The sequence below is a fragment of the Chaetodon auriga genome, chromosome 6 (assembly GCF_051107435.1).
Source record: "Chaetodon auriga isolate fChaAug3 chromosome 6, fChaAug3.hap1, whole genome shotgun sequence".
NCBI lineage: Eukaryota > Metazoa > Chordata > Actinopteri > Chaetodontiformes > Chaetodontidae > Chaetodon > Chaetodon auriga.
This window is the reverse complement of record NC_135079.1, coordinates 20990934-21008613: the sequence shown is the minus strand read 5'-3', so window position 1 is coordinate 21008613 and position 17680 is coordinate 20990934. Positions and strand designations below refer to the sequence as shown.

At 44.0% G+C, this 17680-nt stretch overlaps 1 protein-coding gene across 20 annotated transcripts in view; it reads left to right on the top strand.

Moving 5' to 3' along the window:
- ppfibp2b (PPFIA binding protein 2b) overlaps window positions 1-17680 on the top strand; it is a 72569-nt gene that overhangs the window by 16372 nt on the left and 38517 nt on the right. For 17 of the 20 annotated variants that reach the window (XR_013077254.1, XR_013077253.1, XR_013077252.1 and 14 more), the window contains exons 2-3: window positions 2923-3027; window positions 5368-5576. Coding sequence is in view for 17 of the 20 variants with exons in the window: in XM_076732740.1 (XP_076588855.1) it covers window positions 2946-3027; window positions 5368-5576 (291 nt within the window). In the remaining 3 variants the exon portion in view is untranslated. Of the gene's footprint in view, window positions 1-2922; window positions 3028-5367; window positions 5577-13661; window positions 14393-17680 lie in introns of those variants that run through there. The other 3 variants (XM_076732741.1, XM_076732742.1, XM_076732736.1) reach the window with 2 other exon arrangements.

Here is a 17680-nt window from a genome sequence, read left to right as displayed (position 1 = left end):
TCTGCTGAAAACAGCGATCCAGACCATTCTTGCCACTATCCAGAGCTTCCAGCTGTAAACATTTCAGGATTGGATATGTCCTATCAGCGCCTGATGACGTTTTTTCATTGTTGGTGAAGCGTCCAGATTATGCAGAGAGCCAGCTCACCTTTTCACTCAGGAGAGACAGCAGCGAGGCGGGTGTAGCTGTAAGAAGCAGGAGACACATCGTCATGTTTGACAAACTCGTTTTTCTGGACTGGTCTGGTCCTGGGAAAAGGTGTGTTAGTTTCAACATCTTTCTACCAGACGTGAAGAACTGAGCGAGCTCAGGGAATGTGATTTAAGCTCAGGAGATGATCCTGTTCTTCGTTTTAACGCAGATTTTCCGTAAATACCTGTCTGCATACAATGAAAACAAGGACTGATTTTTTAGTTTTATTTAGAGAGTAATCCACGACAATGAGGACACGCTAATGTAATAGCTGTTTTTGTGTTAACATCTGAAATAAACTATGTATTTGCCTTCGTTTTTCACACAGTTACAGTAGACTGTGACATACACACACTGCTCTGTGTGCTGGGTTTGGGAATTTCATGGTAAACTTTTGAACTTTGACCTTTTGTTGCAAGAATGTTTCCCCTACTGATTTGATACGAGGGTAATTACATTGTGGCTAATTATTGCGACGGATAGGCTTACATCCAGTGGTCATAGCAGATGTGTCGACTGTCCAGGAGGTGACAGCCAGCAGAATTCGCGTTGGCATAGAGGGACTGGAAGCTGGATGTTTCAGTGGCTTCATACAGTGTGATGCGCTGATCAATAGCAAGTACTCCTTGATGTTGTATCCAGCTGTCAATACACTATCAACATGCTGACATGGCAGTCCTTCTTATTGAGCTCTCAGGGCCACCGTACAAATCTCAGTTAGAAAGAGATAAGAAGGACAGTTTTTCATGTCTCTGTTGCAAACATCCCTTTCTCAGCTAAAATATTATATGGCTGAAGAAAGCTCAAAACATTCATTATAAAATTTGCCTCTGAAACAGTTTCATTCATTAAAAGATTCTTTACAAAGATTTAATCCGAGACCACGAGGAGAACACACACACACACACACACACACACACACACACACACACACACACACACACACAGAGATACACACAGACACACCCTCACTATTCTGTCTCTCACTCGCTTTCCCACAAGCTCGTTTCCACACACATAGCAGTTGTACAGATTGTGGAAAATGAGAGACAGTGGACGGCGTTGTTACCGTTTGTCTTGTCAACTGTGTGCTGGAACAGGACAGTAATCTCTATATCAGCACCTTGTATACACACAGTGTCACAATGGAACACACAGTCATGAAAACCCAACAGTTTCCTTGCGTATACAGCACACACACAGACAAAGGCATTATTGTCCTGTTGAGGTCAGCTCAGTTGAACAGAGTCGGTCTGTCGTAGTGTCTGCATGGTGCTGTCGCCCTCTGTCTCAACATGACTAATAAGCAGCCGTTTAGAATTATTAGCAATAAAATTACCATGCTTTTTCTCAGACACACACATCTGCATAATGCACACGCACATGCATCGTGGGAGCAGACACGTGCTTTGACTAAAAAAAAATGGGAGAATTGTGATGGCACCACGGCTGTAATGACAGCATGTTACTGTAAGTCCATTGACTGTGTTTTATACAGATTGCCACTGTCAGCTGTCATGATGAGTTGTGGCTGTGAAAGTTAGCGCTAATGTAGATGAGCATTAGGCTGCTCTGTAGGGGGCTTTATGCTCCCAAGGCATCAGTGGATTACATCACTGTCCTTCCCCTTGATTTCTGCATGTTGATGTCTGTTTGTCTGTAAGTCAGCATGACAGCATGACAGAGGGATGAGCGCCTTGAAGGAGAGATGACAGAAGGGATGAGTGCCAAGCAAAGATGGGGTGACGGGGGGGGGGGGATGGGTGCGGTGAAACGCTGGAAACAAGGCAGGAGCTGGAGGGGCAGCCAGAGGCAGCGATGATGGATGAAAAGTCAATCCTGCTTCGAGGAATTAAAAATGTCTCCGTGTGTGCGTTTCGTGAGGCTGTGTGTGTGTGATCGCTCCTGGTGACTGTATTATTGCCTGCAGCGGTGGTTTTCAAAGACAGGAGTGCATGTATGGGTTTATGCATATGTAGAAAATAAAAAAGATAAACAGGGAATACGGTATCAGTGGGGAAACCCTCAAAACGTAGCAAATAACCTAACTTGAGTTCAGGCTTTTGGAAAACTTTGAACTTTTTGGACCTCTGTTGGCGACCAGTGGAAATTGCAGCAACAGTTTAACTCCTGCTCGTCCTTTTAAGCAATCATTGAGCCATTGGTATTGATCAGTACTCAGTTCCTCACTCTCTTAGTGTTTTACAGTCACTTTATTACCTTCGGCTGTAAGATCAATGCTTGTTGCCCTTTCAATTAAATGTACCTGCATTAAAAAATGAAACATCAGAGATTATTGTGCTCCAAGATAAACATTTTCCATGAAAGATCATGTGATGTGAGGTTTAATAATGATGATAATTAAACATTATAATTCTGTTTTTATGTAAGCGTCATCTTTTTCCAGCTGCAGAAAATATTCCAATGCAGATCACTCAGACATAAATGGTAAATGGACTGAATTTATATGTGCTTTTTTAGTCTAATTTGACTTCTCAAAGCGCTTTACAACACATACCACATTCATCCATTCAGACACACACTCACACACCAATGACACAACATGGGTAGCAATCTGGGGTTCAGCATCTTGCCCAAGGACACCTCAGCATGTGGACCAGAGGAGCCAGGGATCAAACCGTACTTTACATACTACACTGTGTTTAAGAAGACAACGTACAATAAGCTGCTAATAAACCCAATTTTCTGTTTTTTCTCTCTTTCAACAGAACATCAGAACACCTGAGATCTGATGCTTCCTGCCATCACCATGGAAACCGAGGCCAGTCACATGCTGGAGGCGGCGCTGGAGCAGATGGATGACATCATTGCAGGTCAGAGCTACGAAGCAGCAGTGTCACCGTGTGACATCGCGGGAGTTACTGCAAATGTGTGGTCTTCATTTTGGGAATTTGCCCGTGCTGGTTGTAGCACCTCGGGTGAGATGCTGTGGGCGAGTGGAAGCCACAGGATCTCACCAGCTCAGCTGCAACTTCCAGGCCCATTCTGCACACTCATATTGAGTTATCCCAGCAACTGATATCTGTTCACAAACCGGCTTCTCTCTGCTGCAGAGTAACGCTGGCACAGAGAGCGCAGGGCAGGTAACAGTGTCACCTGGGCGGTCAGTGAGTTGAACTGTTCAACAGAACATGTTGGTCTGGTTAGACATTACGTGGGGCTAAAACTTTGCCAAACTAAACAAAACAGAGATGACACAGTAAAAATAGTCACTTTGAATACAGGGTTTTGATGCAGTAGGAACCTGCCGTGTGCACGTCTCCATCTGATCAGCTCACTGTAGTTGCTCTTCCCTTACTGCCATAAATATGCATAAATATGTCCATATCTGCTTGTTAACTAACGAGTTAATAGTTGCTAATGTCATTAGCTTAATTTGCAGGGACTCCACATAAAGCTTTTAATAAGCCAACTATGTGAACATCCTTGTATGTATAGACAACTGGGATGACATGTCACATGTCATTTGTGAGATGAATCATTAACAGAACACATGTGAAAGCAGCGCGGCTGACCTTCTCACTACTAAGATCTCTCAATAGTGACATATTCTCAGATTGTGTGTGTGTGTGTTTGTGTGTGTGTGCGTGCGTGTGTGTTACTGGGGTCATGTTTGCTGCAGCCAGTTCAACCTTGGCCAACAAGATTTAACTAGTGGGGTAAATGTTTAATGTGCTGCATTGACAGTATGTAGGAAAACAGAGGTTGAGCAGAGCAGAGAGAGACAGACACTGGAGGCTTTGGGATATTCAGCATTACAACATTTTCTGTGACAATTACCAGATATGTGAAAACTCACCAGCTGATCACAAACCACACAGCACAATTCAACTAAATAAGGTTTACAGGTGCCACTGTTGCATCTGAAGCTCATCAAGTTGCTGCTGTTTGCCCAAAACACGCTGACCTCATCGAGTGCTCGGAGTTTGCTATTCCGGCTCTCAGTGACCACAAATAGAAATACATTAAAAATCCCATTAGCGATAGCATCAGCCAGTCGCTAACAAGGAAATTAGAGACACTTATCAACAGAATTCAGATATGTTGGTCATACTGCATTCCATGATCAACATTTCTTTTCTCTCTGGTCGAGCATCTTGCGGTAATACGAGTGAAAGCTCCCCACTCGATAACAAGACTTAGACCTGTTTTTTGCCATTAACCCCTGCCCACAGTTCAGAGTGGTCCACAGAAGAGGGGGTGCATTTGTGGTAGTTACAGCTCAGACAGCGTGGGCAGGCAGAGGTCATCAGAAGTAGTGTATTACTGTGTTATAATGGCATTGCAGCAGTATATGACAAAAAGAATGCAAGGATCCTTGAGCTGTGATTTATTTCTATTATAAGCAGGTTTTAAGCTTCCCAGTGGATACTGGAATTTTTCAGGCCAGAGAGAGTGAATAATACTTTCCTCTGTGTGCTCTGGGCCTGATACACTGAACCCTGCACGGATGGATGGATGGATGGATGGATGGGGGAATGGGTTCATGATCTGTTTCTCTATTCACGTTGTAAATGCTCATGTTGGCTTCTCCCTAGCCAGCCTTAAGTTATTTGTGAATACAGTGTGTAGTAAATGCAGCAGTGAGTTAGTGCACAGTGTCCCACTGTCACTGTTCATGCTCCATCCTGTAACAGTCACTCTGTGCCTGTCCTCCATCCTGCATTCTGTAGAAGGATAAACAGCTGTGTAACATTTCTTTGGACTATTAGGCCGCATAGATTAGAAGTGATCTGTTTCTTTGTTTTATTCATGAACACAAAGCCTCAGCTCAGAGTTATTCAAGCGAAGGTTGTTTCATCATGTGCTCTTTATTAATTTTTTTGGAAGTGCTGTAATGTGTGGCTGTTTTTCAGAGTCACAGTTATTTTAGTGCATCCAGATGTGTGTGTGTGTGTGTGTGTGTGTGTGTGGGTCAGGGAAATGATCCAGGTGACACATGGACGTTTTGGAAACCTTCAGGAGGATGTATGGCTCTGATTAAATTCTGCTTTCCAAGTATTCAGAGCTCCATTCTAGGACATCTTGTAAAATGGCTGGTAATGCAGCTAATGGATTTGTATTGCAGTCATGCTTCCTGTTTTTATTTTGGTGTTAATAATCTTTCTGTGGTAGGTATTTGTCTCAGCTCTCCTCTTCCACACACTCTGCAGGTTCCAAAGCTGCAGCGGTGGAGTTTTCGAACAGCATGTATGACCTGGGCTCTCCCGTCAGTGCTGGTCCGCTGCAGGTCGTTCAGCTAGCTGAGGACCTCAAACTTGCCTTGGAGCTCCAACCCAACCAGGAGGGGAGAGAGAGCCTCCGAGCACAGCTCCCTCCAGACACAGCGCAGGCTCTCATAGACTGGCTGCAGACTGGAGCTGTGAGTACACCGAGTGCTATGCTTCGAATCAACTTAAAGTCTTGAGATAATGTTTGCGTTCTGCAGCGTGGACTTCAAAAATGTAATTGCGGCCACGTCGACTCGAGATGTCACATTTGATTTATCTGTTTCACATCAAGCTGCATCATATTGAGTCTCCATGGTGATTGTTTAAGTCTTTTCATGAGCAATCGAGAAGATAATATTATTTCAGCATGATGGGTTATCTGTGCTTTTTGCTGTTTTTAGTCTTCTTTAGTGTTGATTTTGTTAAACACATGAAGAAATAGCTGAAGATGAGCATCAGTACAGACTGTGCATTCTGCTTCGCTCATTTTGTTATGCTCTGCTTTTCAAGCATGAGGAGTGTGTCCTTATTCCCTGCAAAGCATCGTCTGTTTGTTGTTGTTTCCTCTAGTTGTGGTAGACTCCAGTTCTCTTGGAGACTCTTGGCTCATACTTGAATTTCAAGGTTCAGCTTGTTTAGTCAGTGCCTCCAAAGTTTGAATTGCATTTGTTTCACATGCACAAATCCTGATGCACCTCATGTCATTAACAATAAAGTTATTGATGACAATTTAAAAAAAGTTGTCTGACATCAGGAGAGGTCCTCTTTATTTTAAGTGCGGCAGAGCTGTAGTCGCTGTTTAAAACACTGTGGGAATCCTTGAAGTCTCACCTTCAGAAACCTAAAAAATATTAACTTTGATTTGAGAGCTCTGTATAATCTTTCCATATTGGCCAAGACAAAAATGCTGAATAGCCTACTCTTAAAAGTACATATTAGGACCAAGTCCCTAAGCACCTACAGAGGTTGTATCTATGCCCCATACCAGGAGTGGGAAACCTCTGGCTTATGGGCTCTATGTGGCCCACAACAACATTTAATCAGGCCCGTAAGGCAGTTCATAAGTACATAAAGCAATAACCTTTTTTAAGTCATAAAGAAAATAAAATAATGGTCCACCAGTGCGACACACACATAGCAGTGGATATCACATCAATGCGTCATGGCACCTGTCAGTAAAACATTAGTATCTGCAGAGTGTCGTGCTTTCCAAGAGCAATGAACAAACAATCTTTTTTTTTGTTGAGATAGTGTTCTGTAGTTTATAGGGATGGGTTTGCAGTGATGAAAGAGGCTGATCTCACTGGATGAGCTGCAAGGACAAATGCGCTTGGATAAAGTTTTAGGTGGAGTTTGGATGCCCACAAGCAGCTTTCACAGACCGCACTCTGACAGAGACAGTGTGGAGTTTGGCCTTCATGGTGGACATTTCCAAGAACCTTTCAGAGCTGAACCTCAAGCTTCAGCAGCTTCTCAGCTCTCTGTTTTCAAATGTGAAATCATTTGAAGGGAAATTAAAGCTGCGGCAGGTGAAACTGGAAAGAGTACTACTGCTGTGGAAGAACAAAATCCTGTTTTGACTTCTTCAGGTTCTTGGTGAGAGGTTTGAGGACATGAAAAGTCAACAAAAGGAACTGAACATATTTGCTGTTTGATGTTGAATCAGCTGGTGTGCCTGACAACCTGCAACATGAAGTCATTGAGCTGCAGAGCAACGACCTGCTGCTGAGAGCAGCTCTTTTCATGACTGACTCTCGCAAAGTCTCAGTTCTGCTCAAGATGGACTCACCCAAACCTGGAAAACCAGCTGTGAGTAGCATCATCAGCAGCAGCAGCATCATCGCTACCATCTGACATCAAACACCTCGCCAAAGACACGCAGTTGTAGTCCCTCACCCTGGGAGCATTTCCCACCCCTGCCCTGTTCACTTATTTAGTGGTAGTAAAACTGTTAATGTGGTAACTTTTGTTTCAACAAGACTTACATATGTCTGCACAGCAGGTGTAGCATGAGCGGCATGTTAGCAAGGCAGCAGCTTCAGGGTTCCATCTGTTTGTACAGAGGATGCATCTAGGCACAATATTAATTGTACTGTAGGTTATCTGCATTTTCATAGCACAATCGCTGTAGTTAGGCATGTAAAATGGAAGACTTCAAGTGTTAAATATGCTTTGGGTGCATATAATATATTTCAAACAGCCTGTGCAGCCAGCTGGATTGATCAGAATAGGAGTGTATCTGTTGTGTGTCGAGTGGATGCTTTGAGCTGAATGTTAATGTCAGCATGCTACATGCTCACAGTGACAGTGCTAACATGCCAGTGTTTAGCAGGTGTAATGTTTACTCTGTTCATCATTGTAATTTAGTGTGCTAGCATGCTAAAATTTATAAATTAGTCCTGAAGTCAAGGTAAAGCTGAGGCTCATGCAGGTAAATGAAATGATTGGACTATTTGAAATTTTAACCCGATGGTGGCGCTGGATGAAAATTCAGAGGATCACAGAAGTTATTCCAATCCATCCTGAGAGGGACATGAACATTTCATGGCAATCTATCCTGGAGTTGTGAAGACATTTCACTCAAAGCCACAAATTCAGTAGGATTCATCCTCTGGAGACCATTAATGTTTGTACAGAACTTCATGGGAATCAATCCAAGACATATGTCAGTCTGGACCAAAGTGATTCAGACTGGCATTGCCATCCATGGAGTCTGATAGCAGGACTAAACAGCTTGCACATTTTTAGATGCTATTTTTCCGTGTCAAAGGCCAGAGAGTTTATAGAGCTGCTCATTTTCAATTTGTGCTGAACCTCTCACTATCCTTACAGATTACACAGCTGGGTTAGAACTGGCACTGTGCGCTCAGTGTACCTGTCTCTGGGAATTAAAGTTGTGCTCACTCACACTCAGAGCGTCATGCATTGCCTGGTGATGCACAAGTTATTTAAGCGAATTCATTGTGATGTTTTGGAAGTTGGCTGTCTCTGAGAAAAGGAGTCAACCGTTCAACATGCTAACAAAGAAACAGCTGTTTTATGTGGTTTGTTTCTGTATATAGAATATATTTTATAATATGATAGAGAACAACTTTTGCTCATCAGATCATTGGTGGACAGCATTTTCTCACCACATTCAACAAACAATAAGACCCTACGTTGCCCCAGCTGTTTCAGATCTGCTTTTGTCTGCCTATAGGCTGAAACTGAAGTAAGACACACCGATGATATGGACCTCTCAGCTCTGGTCCGGCCAGTCAAACTCTGCCCTGCGTCTCTGCTGTAGCACTATGGAGTGGTATCTGTTTCAGGACAACAGTACTGATACGTACACGGATGTGGTCATTGACTACGTTGGCAACTGCATCAATGACGTTGTACCAAAGACTGCTATACAAATATTCCCAAATCAGAAGCCCTGGGGTAACGGGGATGTCCCTGAGCGAATACAGGAAATCCATCGATCCAGCTACGCAGTGCAGAGAGCTATCAGCACCGTCCAGAAGCTGTACAGGGACAAACTGATCCAACTACCAGGCCTCAGACTCCAGGAACATGTGGTCTGAACAGTCATCTATCACAGACTACAGCAGAAGACAGCAGTGGTGAGATGATGTCTGCACCTCTCCCAGGTGAGCTGAACACCCTCTGCGCAGGCTTTGAGAACAAGTGGAGGTCGAAGAGGCTCAGGACTCCTGTCCACTCGTGATATCCGGGGCAGATGTGTGCCGATCCTTCAACACGACTAATCCACTCAAGGCACCTGGACCTGATGGCATGTTTGGCCAAGCTTTCAGGGTGTGTGCAGATCAGCTGGCAGATATTTTCAACCTCTCACTGCCCCAGTCTGTAGCCCTCATATTCACGTTCTGTTTTATTGGTTTTACCCTACCCAACCGACAGTTCTACTGCACTTGTACTGTACATATATATTCTGCTGTATTTGCTCCACCTGCTGACTCACCTGGTCACTTGCTGTTTCCAACCTGTTTACATCTCAGTGTATTTATAGGCCATTTATTAAACCCATTACTCTGTTACTATGTTAATACACAATCTGTTTACATGACAGTTAAAACATTTTACTATTTCTCACATGGCTGCCACAGTGTTATATGTTATATTGTATTTGATAATATATTTATTTGAATGCTATATATTAGCTGCTGCATTAATTTATCTGAGATCCTGATTAGATTTTGTTCCACTTAAGTGATTTTTCTACATACTGTTCATGCTGTTTTTGTTTTCTACACATCTGTAAGAGGACGGTTGGAGGGTCCCAAGAATTTTATTGCTGACTCCTCATTGTAATTGTTGTGCATAGAAAAATGAAGACCTTGAAGTTCAAGATCAGGGTTATTCCTTATGCATCAGAAAAGAGACGTCAGATTCATCTGTTGAGATCAGAACAGGAGGCTGTTTTCAGGAGTGCTGGTCCAGGATCGCAAACACAAATCTGCTCATTAGCATATTTTTCTGCAACGCTAATGTTCACAGACACTCTGTATTAATGCTTCTAGAGTGTGTTTGCGAATTCATTTATTTAGATGGATGTTCTAGATGGTAATCGATCATCTGCTGCTCCCGCAGTAGGGGGACAGTTACAGCGGGGTCACACGGGGTCAGCTGAGGGGTCGGAGGCAGAGGGGAGGAATTTAGCTGCTGTGCTACAGAGCAGCTATTCCCTGCTGCAGCAGGTTGGCACGTCTCTGTTAGGATGAACTCAGGGCTCATTTGGTCTCTGTCCCAGTCTTACGCCAGCCTTCATCTATTCGCCCGTTTCATCATCTTTGTTCTTTGTTTGTTTGCTTGTTTCTTTATTTCATTCTTTCTTTCTCATTCAATACATGCTCTTGAAAGCGCTCTTACAGCCTGCATAATGTAGTGACACACACATATATGAAGTATATGTTTTATTTATTGGCACCTGTCAAAACAGTTTTACAAGTGCTTTATGAAAAAAAAATGCAGACATCCATTACATGAATAAAATAGACTCAAATATCTAAAATGCAACTAGAAGAAGAAGATACATCATGTAAAATAAACAAATAAAACATAGCACAATAAAACGTAACACCTAGTAGAAGTGTGTTTCCCTGTTGGTATTCCAGCCTGGGTGTAACGACAGAGGCTGCATGCGGTGGTTCTTATTGTAGCCTCTTCTGTGGAACTGTGACTTTGACGATTCCTTGCATACATTATGCCATCAAGTTAAGGACTGAGCTCAAAATACTGAGCAAAGAGTGATGGATTCTGACGCGTGAGCAGGCGCCACGTTTTAATCGCCATCCTCGTCATTGCTCTGACATCTACAGTTAATGTTTTCATAAGGAGAGAAGGAGAGAAGGGAACAAGGGGAGAGGTTTGGAACGGGTTCCATGAAGTTTTCCTCAGAGACACTATTACAACTCAACTATTATCAACTTCCTGCGCTGAGCCCCCTCCCTCACACCCTCTGCCTGTCCTGCGTGGCCTTTCAGCCATTCTAGCTTCTATGTTTACAGCCACCCTCACTATTTTAACCTCTCTCTCTCTCTTTTCCTTCTCTCTCCTCCTTTTTCACTGCATACTGCTCCTCTCCCCTCTTCCTCTCTCATTGCTGCTCTGCATGTTTGGACGCCCTCCCTCGACTTTCTGACGTGAGTCTGTTTGTAAATGAGGTACTTAGTGTAGTAGTCAGGCTCTGAAGGCTCCTTCAAGAGGACTGGGTTGCTCAGGACTGTTAAGGTATGTTGAAACTGCTCAAATAAGTTGAAAGAAAGGGGAGTTTTTAACTTTTTTGCTGAATTTGATGCACTATTTCTATTACTACTGTTTATTTTTCTATTTTTGCAAATGCCAAATGTGGTGTTCTGAATCTCTCACTGCTTTGTGATCCCACTGACTCACAGCTGTTGGGTTCAGTTGTGTTTGTTGCTGAGTGTTGTCCTGCAGAGGCTGCTGTTTTCTGCTCACAAAGAGTTTTACTCGCCGGTGGAGACGGTTGAAGCTGAAAAGGGAAAGTGGATGTTGGACCCAGTTCAGCAGCTTTTTGAGCTCCTATATTGTTTCAACAGCAGATGTCTCACATGTTCCACACAGTCACTGGCCAGCCCTCCCTCCTTAGTTTGATTTCTCTCTTTGATTCTTCCAACTCTCTCTCCCCTCTTTCTCCCCTTCTCATTCACCCCTCCCTCCCTCCTTCCTCCAGGCTGTCCCAATTCTACTCTCCAGGTTCAGTTTTTTGTACCGTTGTGATATGCAGGCAGTGTAATGCTGCTGCAGGGGTGCTGTCATCTTTCTGAATGCGTACATTTACTTTATTTGTGCTGAGCAGGTATCACAAAGATTGAGGAAAAGGTGATGAAGAAATATTCAACATAAGTGAAATGTTTATTCCTCTAATCTACTCTAAAGGGATTCATCCTGTGTCTTTGATGATCTCTAATAAAGGTTAATCTGTTTTTACAATTTTAAGTGCAAAGAATATCTGTTTTGTAAAGGAGCAGATTGGTTTCTGATAAATATTCCCGCCCCCCCCGACATGCAGACCTTGTGCTTCCTGCTGCACACTTACTTGTTGATTCTTGTTCATCACAGTTTACGGTAAACAAGGTGCTCTGGTTGTGAGCATGCCTCATAGTTGGCTTCTGGAAATATGTAGTGGGTAAAGAGAAAACTGGAGTGCTTCTGTCGCAAATTGTGTTTTTATTGTCCAGTTTTGCATTTAATATAGAGAGTCGGATGACAGGAAAATGAGGGGGTGAGAGATGGGGAAGGAAGAAAGGTTCATAAACTGTAGTTATGGTCAGGAGACAGAGCCACTTGGTTAGGGTTAACAGTTAATAAATTGAAGGTTTGGGTTACAAAAAGTGCTTTTGAAAAGCATCCCTGTTACTGTGGATGATCCCCAATCCTGGACTGTTTCCTCAGTGGAAAGCAGTTCCAGTGAAAACTGATGGTGCGGCCTGTGAATTTCAATAGCCGATGAACAAAAGCCTGGCAGATTATCAAGGCAGCTAATATGTAAGGTTGACCGCTCCCTCTTGTCCTCGTTCTGTCCACCGTCTCCCCCTCCTGCTGCTGACCTAGAGGGACAGGATCAAAGACACTCGTGCTCTGCAATTAGTCTGCACCCTGTGGGCTTCTCTCCAGGGGTGAAACACACACACACACACACACACACACACACACTCACAGATACACACATATAAACACAGGAAGCATCATAAGTGTATCATTGGCAGGAAGTTGTGATTCCCTGCGACTCCTGACCCAGAAACGTTAGCATGCCTTCAGATGATCGTGTGTTTTTGCCAATTCAACAAGTTGTTAACACAGCATTGACACACTCTCACACTTTAAAGATTGTTTGCATATTCGTTAGCAATTGAATTTAACATCCAGCTGCAACATTCACTTTCACATTACGCAGCGATCACAGTCAAATTGATCAGTTGTTAATATAAGAAGCGGCAGCATTAAAACATGTTAAAGTTCTGGATAACTGACTTCAGACTGACTTTTTCTGTGGTCTGTGATTTTGTTGGCAGCGAAACCTACAACAATTCAGTAAGTGATGTAAAAGGAGCAGATTCAAACACTGCCTCTCAGTAATCCTCTCAATGTCCTTCATGCTGCAAAACCGACACACCCAGCTCTGCACAGCATGTCCTGCAGTCGCTGTCTGTGTGTGTGGATGTGTTCCACACATGTGATATGCAGTTGATGCATTTTTATGTATATTCCAGAAGCTAATGCGTTTTGCACAGCTTAGATGTACCGCTCCAAATTTACCCTCGTGCACACGAGCAGGGGACGACATGTACGTCACGTCTTATTTGAAGACTTCAAAAAGGCCATTATCCACTGAGCAGTTACAATATTCGCGTGTGTGTGTGTGTGTGTGTGTGTGTGTGTGCGTAAATGAACCTGTCATTCAGACAAATGGCTGACATTGTTACGGCGAACAGTTTTGTGAAATACACAGGAAATGGAAACCTGAGCTAATGGGTTTAAACATGAAGACGATAAGCCGCAGAAAGACAGACAGATGGGCGAGAGAGGGAGAGGTAAAGAGGGAGAGAGAGTTTTGAAGTCTCCCGGTGCTCCGACTGTAACTTCATTAAAAGAGAGCACAAGTTGGGGGGGGGGGGATCTGGCATGGTTTGTGTTTGTGCCAACATTACAGCCTGTTGCTGCTTTGTTCGTGTGTCTGACATCAGCTGCTGCTGGTTTAGTGTGTGTGTGTGTGTGTGTGTGAGAGTGTGTGTGTAAGAGAGAAAACATGCGCCAACAATCAGACACAAACAGATGACAGAGAAAGAAGAAAAACGGCGAACCCTCCCACCAGCCCCCTCCTTTCTGGGCTCGGCCATTTGGCTGTCAGACGGACCTCAGCGGGGAGGGAGAGCAAAAGTTGGGGAGGGACTGAGGAGTTAAGAAAGCAAGGAAAGAGGGAGAGAGTTGGGGAAAGAGAGGAGTGATGTTAAATTGAAGAAGAAAAAGAAAAAATGCAACACCTCCAACCAGATCGGGAAAGGGAGGAGGGAGCACAAGTCCGACGGAAGGAGAGGGAAGCGGGGAAGTGAGGGAGCATAAAGGGAGGAGAAAGTAGGGAAAGAGAAAGAAGAAGTAGTGTTGCAAAGAGAGGAGTACTGTAGGAGGAGGGGGACAAAACAGGGGGGGAGTAGTCCCACTAAGAAGGCAGAGATCGTAAAACGCCTTCCTCCACAGCTGTGCAGAGCGCAGACACACACACAGACTCACATCACACACATGACAGGACTCACATGCTGCAGCAGTCTGCAGACACAAGAATCCACTCTTACTTTGGTCTGTGGGCCGCGCTCACACGTCCACACACAGACACACAGTCTGATCGAGTCAGACAGCCACACAGTGGACTCAGGCAGGGCAGCGATGGGCTGGGAGCATGGAGACTCCCATTGACTTCTACAGGCACTTCTCCTGGCTCAAAAAGGTGAGCGCCGCGCTTCATTCGACTTTCACATCTCTCTTTTTTCTTTGTCTTTCCTTTTTGTCACATTCCTTCCATTGAGCTGATGCCTTGAAGGAGTTCCCAGCGTTTTCTTTGGAGCAGAGAGAAGACGCATGTTTATGGGAGAAAGGGGAAGCTCGTCTGTCCCTGTGAGATAAATCTCGTTCCAGCTCAGATGTGTGTCATTGTCCTGTTCTTATTGTGTTATTTCCCGGCGGCGGACTGTTTTCTGATGTAATTTCCCTTCACTTAAGAGCTGGGCTGCATCTCATCTTGTTGCAGTGTTGTTAGTGCGTTTGTGTGTGTGTGTGTGTGTGTGTGTGTGTGTGTGTGTGTGTGTGTGTGTGTGTGTGTGTTTGTGTGGAGGCACGCACCACACGGACTGTGTGTTATCAGATTAGGAGCATTATCCATCAGCTGATTGCTGTTGACAAAGCAGTGTCTGATACTGCTAGATTCAATCAGAGGGAGACTTTGCCACAGGAGATCTGCGCTGGTGTTAAGACATGAAGTTTCGGGAATAAGAGTGTCGAGTTTGGGCTGAGTTCCTGTGTTGTCTTGGAGTCATGTAAGCGGATTACTGTAGATGTAAATCAGCGCCTTGCCAAGTCAATGCCGTCTTGTCAGATGGGCATGATATATTTAACTTGAGGGCCATGAGAACTGTTCTGATTATACAGTGACCTCTAAGCTGACCTTCACAGAACGCTCAGAGGGATGCAATGCAACTGCTCAGACTATGAACCCACAGAGAAATGTGTAAAAAAAAAACATTTTGTTTATCATGCAATGGTTTTATTTCAAGAAATGCCTCCAAATCTGATATTAAAAACAAAAAAAACTCTTCTGAGCTTTGTGCCGCTCAAAGCAACTTCTCTATGTGAGAATGTGTAACACTTACTGCAGGTGGCACTCTTTGTCTTTCTAATTGCCTTTTTTCAGTTGGTAACAGAGAATAACAAAATGTACATCCACATTTTGGACACTATCACATTTTGCCTCAGTCACGTCACGCTGCATTCTGGGTACTTTTTACTCCGCTCAGCTGCTGACAGTCGAGCTCGCCAAGCAGATACCCTGCTATTTCCAGCACACTATTTCTTGTTCAATACACTGACACAGCAGATAAATAAATGGAGTGAAGCTGATTAAGATGTGTTTGAGGCAGGGATCTGCTTCCAGTGAATGGACTCAACTGCCTCTGACCTAAAACACATCTGTGAAAGGGGACACTTTCTTCAGACTGCCACAGTTTGTCCTGCTCATTCTTAATGTAAAAAGACATGTTTTTGATGTCATACTTAGAGTTTTAGTGCAGTGGTTTCACCTTTATTCCCTGTGCAAGAGAGGTCTTAGTTATTGCAGCAGGATGCCACACCAAACACCACCAACCTGCCTGTGCTTTGGTTTGGTGCACTCCATAACGTTTAACAGCAGTTGTTTATCTGTTTATCAGTGTGTGCAGCCTGATTAAACATGTTTAGAGCATGCTTAACGCCTTTGAGAGAATATATTTCAACCTAGAAGTGCAGGTACAATAAATGTAAAGTCATCCAGAATGAGACCGGCTCACCTTCAAATTCACTCTCGGCGCTCACTGTTGATTGTCAAGCTGTGCAGACATAAAATTGAATTGGAGCAGCTTTTAAATTCGATTTAGAGACCCGGTGGTGTGACTAGAGAGACTACGTAAGCTAATGTGTTCGACATGCTCCAGGAGCAAATCAAATCAACACTCACCACTGGATTTAAGGAAATGTTGTTTCCTACCACCGAATCAGTTTCATCAGTGTTTTTCAGCAGCACTGCGTGTCTGTGTATGTACAGCAAAGGGACTGTAACATAGAGAACCATTAAAAGCAGGTGCTGTCCTGCATGTTGTCATGCATTCATAGACAGTGGGATCATATACGGCACTGCACGTCATCAGGGGTCCCACCCACTCCACAGGCCAGAGCTGTTGTTGTTGAAGCACTGCCTTCAAGAGACAAACATCCTATACAGTTATATAACTTCAACCGCTGTGCTGCCACTTCTCTCACATGCAACCTTTAGTATGTGGTCTGCTGCAAGTGTGCTTGTTGTCTGAAAAACAAGCTACATGCTGTTAAACTCTGATTCTATTCCCAGCAGTCTTGGAAAAATAGCCACAGAGGAGACAATGTGAGAAACCAAACTCTGGCCTCAATCCACCAGGCGATGACAGGCAGCACCAGGCTGGCCTGCTCGTCTTTATCAGCCCCTTCGAGTGCTGTGTCACCTCCCCGGCATGGCCCTGCCTCGCTGCGGTCTCGTGGGAATATCTGTGATTAGAGCGTGTTTCGCATACTTCCTGACTTCCCCCGCCCGAGTGACCAATCAAAAGTCAACCCGGAACAGTATTGCAAATCTAAATATTAGCAGTTTAGGGACTTTCAGACACAAGCTCTTTACACACTGCAGTGTTTGATTCCCTTTGATAAGTGAAGTCTTCTGATCTCACGCTTCCCCTCTCTGTTTAGTTTGCAGAGTTAATCAGTTTAATGTGTCCATATGGTCACTGTCAGGTCTGTATACATCCTCTGAACCCGCTGACCTCAGCTGCAGACAGATCATGAAGGATTACCTGCTGATTTCACGCTCATTTGTCTTTGTTCTTAAACCATCAGAGATGTATGGCTCGCACAGAGCTGAGATCTGCTCATCAGTGTGATAACGCCATGAAAATGTGATCAGGGCACTAACCGCTGTGCTCTTTCCTTTTGATTTGCACTGCTGGTGGTCTAGTGCTTCAGCTTTTTTCCACAGTTTCTACTGTCATTGCTCTGTACGTACTGTGCCATCAGATAAGAGTTTCAGCAAAAGGCCCAACATGCAGGTGTTTACATTCTCCTCTTCAAAGCTGGGTCTCCGTCATGGAAGCAGGAAGGGCCTCTTATAAGCAGATACATCTGCACATATTTTAGGTTAGGTTTTTGTGTCCTCTTGTGGACGGTCAGACTGTTTTAAACTGTTTTGGTTATTGTTTAGACAGCTGTGGGGTGGACTGTAGACACTAAGGCATGTATGTGACATTCAAGCATTGATGACTGTATGAACACGTAACGTTTGAGGTGATTGCTAGCTGCCATTCCACACCAGCTTTATTGTTTATGCTAGTATTTCTTAAAATCTGTTGTGTTAATGGCCACCTGGTCAATAAAAGCTCATTAATCACTCTTCTTTCAGATCAGTTTTGGTCTCCACCGGCTCCCTCTGGCTCTTCAGCTGCTAAATGTTCCACTGTGTCTA